Below are 1154 nucleotides of genomic sequence, written 5' to 3'. Positions count from 1 at the left end.
CATAGAAATTCTGTCCATAAAAATAATGAACAGAATCGGTGACAAAGGGCAGCCTTGCCGGAGTCCAACATGCACCAGAAACAGCTCTGACTTACTGCCGGCAATGCGAACCAAACTCCTGCTCCGGTCGTATAGGCACCGGACAGCCCTTAACAGAGGGCCCTGAACCCCATAGTCCCGGAGCACCCCCCACAGGGCGCTGCTTGGGCCCGCCACCTACAGGAGGATCCGTAAGGGGCCGGTGCATAGTGGATTGGGCAGCGGTCGAAGGCAGGGGCCCCGATGACCCAATCTCTGGATACGGAGACTAGCCCTAGGGACGTGGGATTGTCATAAACTATCAATTTTAATACCATTTATGTCATATTGAATGTTGTACCTTTTATTATTTTATACCATGTTTTCAGTGTTAGAGTTGAATCCAGATTTTCTTTTCCCCATTCTTTTGTCTTTTGTATTGTTTTTATGTCCTATCAGATTCTGAACAGGCTCTTTTTCCACTTGGCTTCAAAGAGAAAAAGAAAACTTTAAGTTTCATAATTTTAGACATTAATTAACATTAACATTTTCTTTTTCTGGATAAAGGTCTCTTTTTTTTCTCTCTCTCTCTCTCTGCCAAACTGCCATGACCTGCAACTTCAAACTCCCACCCACACTGCTGTATTTGTGGCTAATCCTTTCTCTTGCTTGTATTTTTCCTTAACCTTTTTCTTCTGAAGCTTTCTGGCTAAGCGTGGGGTAAGGGAGGATATAGCTACATTTGAAGCCAGGAACATCACCCCTGACATTCGCCAGAGTGTGGAAGAGCTCCTCAACAGGAACAAGGCCTCTTTTGACCCCAAGGTCAGCTGACCATAACAGCAGAATCAGAATTAGATGTTCAGTGGCTGTTATTAACCTTGGTTTTTTTTTCCAGTTGTTCTTGAGGCTGTTGTTATAACTGAGTTGTTCTTGTTGCTGTTGTTATGGTCAGAATGCAAAGCGTGCAAGTGCAGCAGCTGCTCCTCTGGCTGCCTGGGTCAAAGCCAATGTTCAGTACTCCCATGTCCTGGAGAGGATAGAGCCACTGGAGAGAGAGCAGGCCGGACTACTGGAGTAGGCGCACACACACACACACACACACACACACACACACACACACACACACACACACA

General features: G+C 45.9%; 1 protein-coding gene across 1 annotated transcript in view; it reads left to right on the top strand.

Moving 5' to 3' along the window:
• The window catches only part of dync2h1 (dynein cytoplasmic 2 heavy chain 1), a 140551-nt gene that overhangs the window by 50614 nt on the left and 88783 nt on the right, over nt 1–1154 (top strand). The window contains 2 exon segments of the mRNA XM_020619983.1: nt 720–843; nt 974–1095. Coding sequence (XP_020475639.1) covers nt 720–843; nt 974–1095 — 246 coding nt within the window.

Source organism: Monopterus albus, unplaced genomic scaffold (assembly GCF_001952655.1).
Source record: "Monopterus albus unplaced genomic scaffold, M_albus_1.0 scaffold229.1, whole genome shotgun sequence".
Classification (NCBI taxonomy): domain Eukaryota; kingdom Metazoa; phylum Chordata; class Actinopteri; order Synbranchiformes; family Synbranchidae; genus Monopterus; species Monopterus albus.
This window is presented reverse-complemented; position numbering and strand designations above follow the sequence as displayed.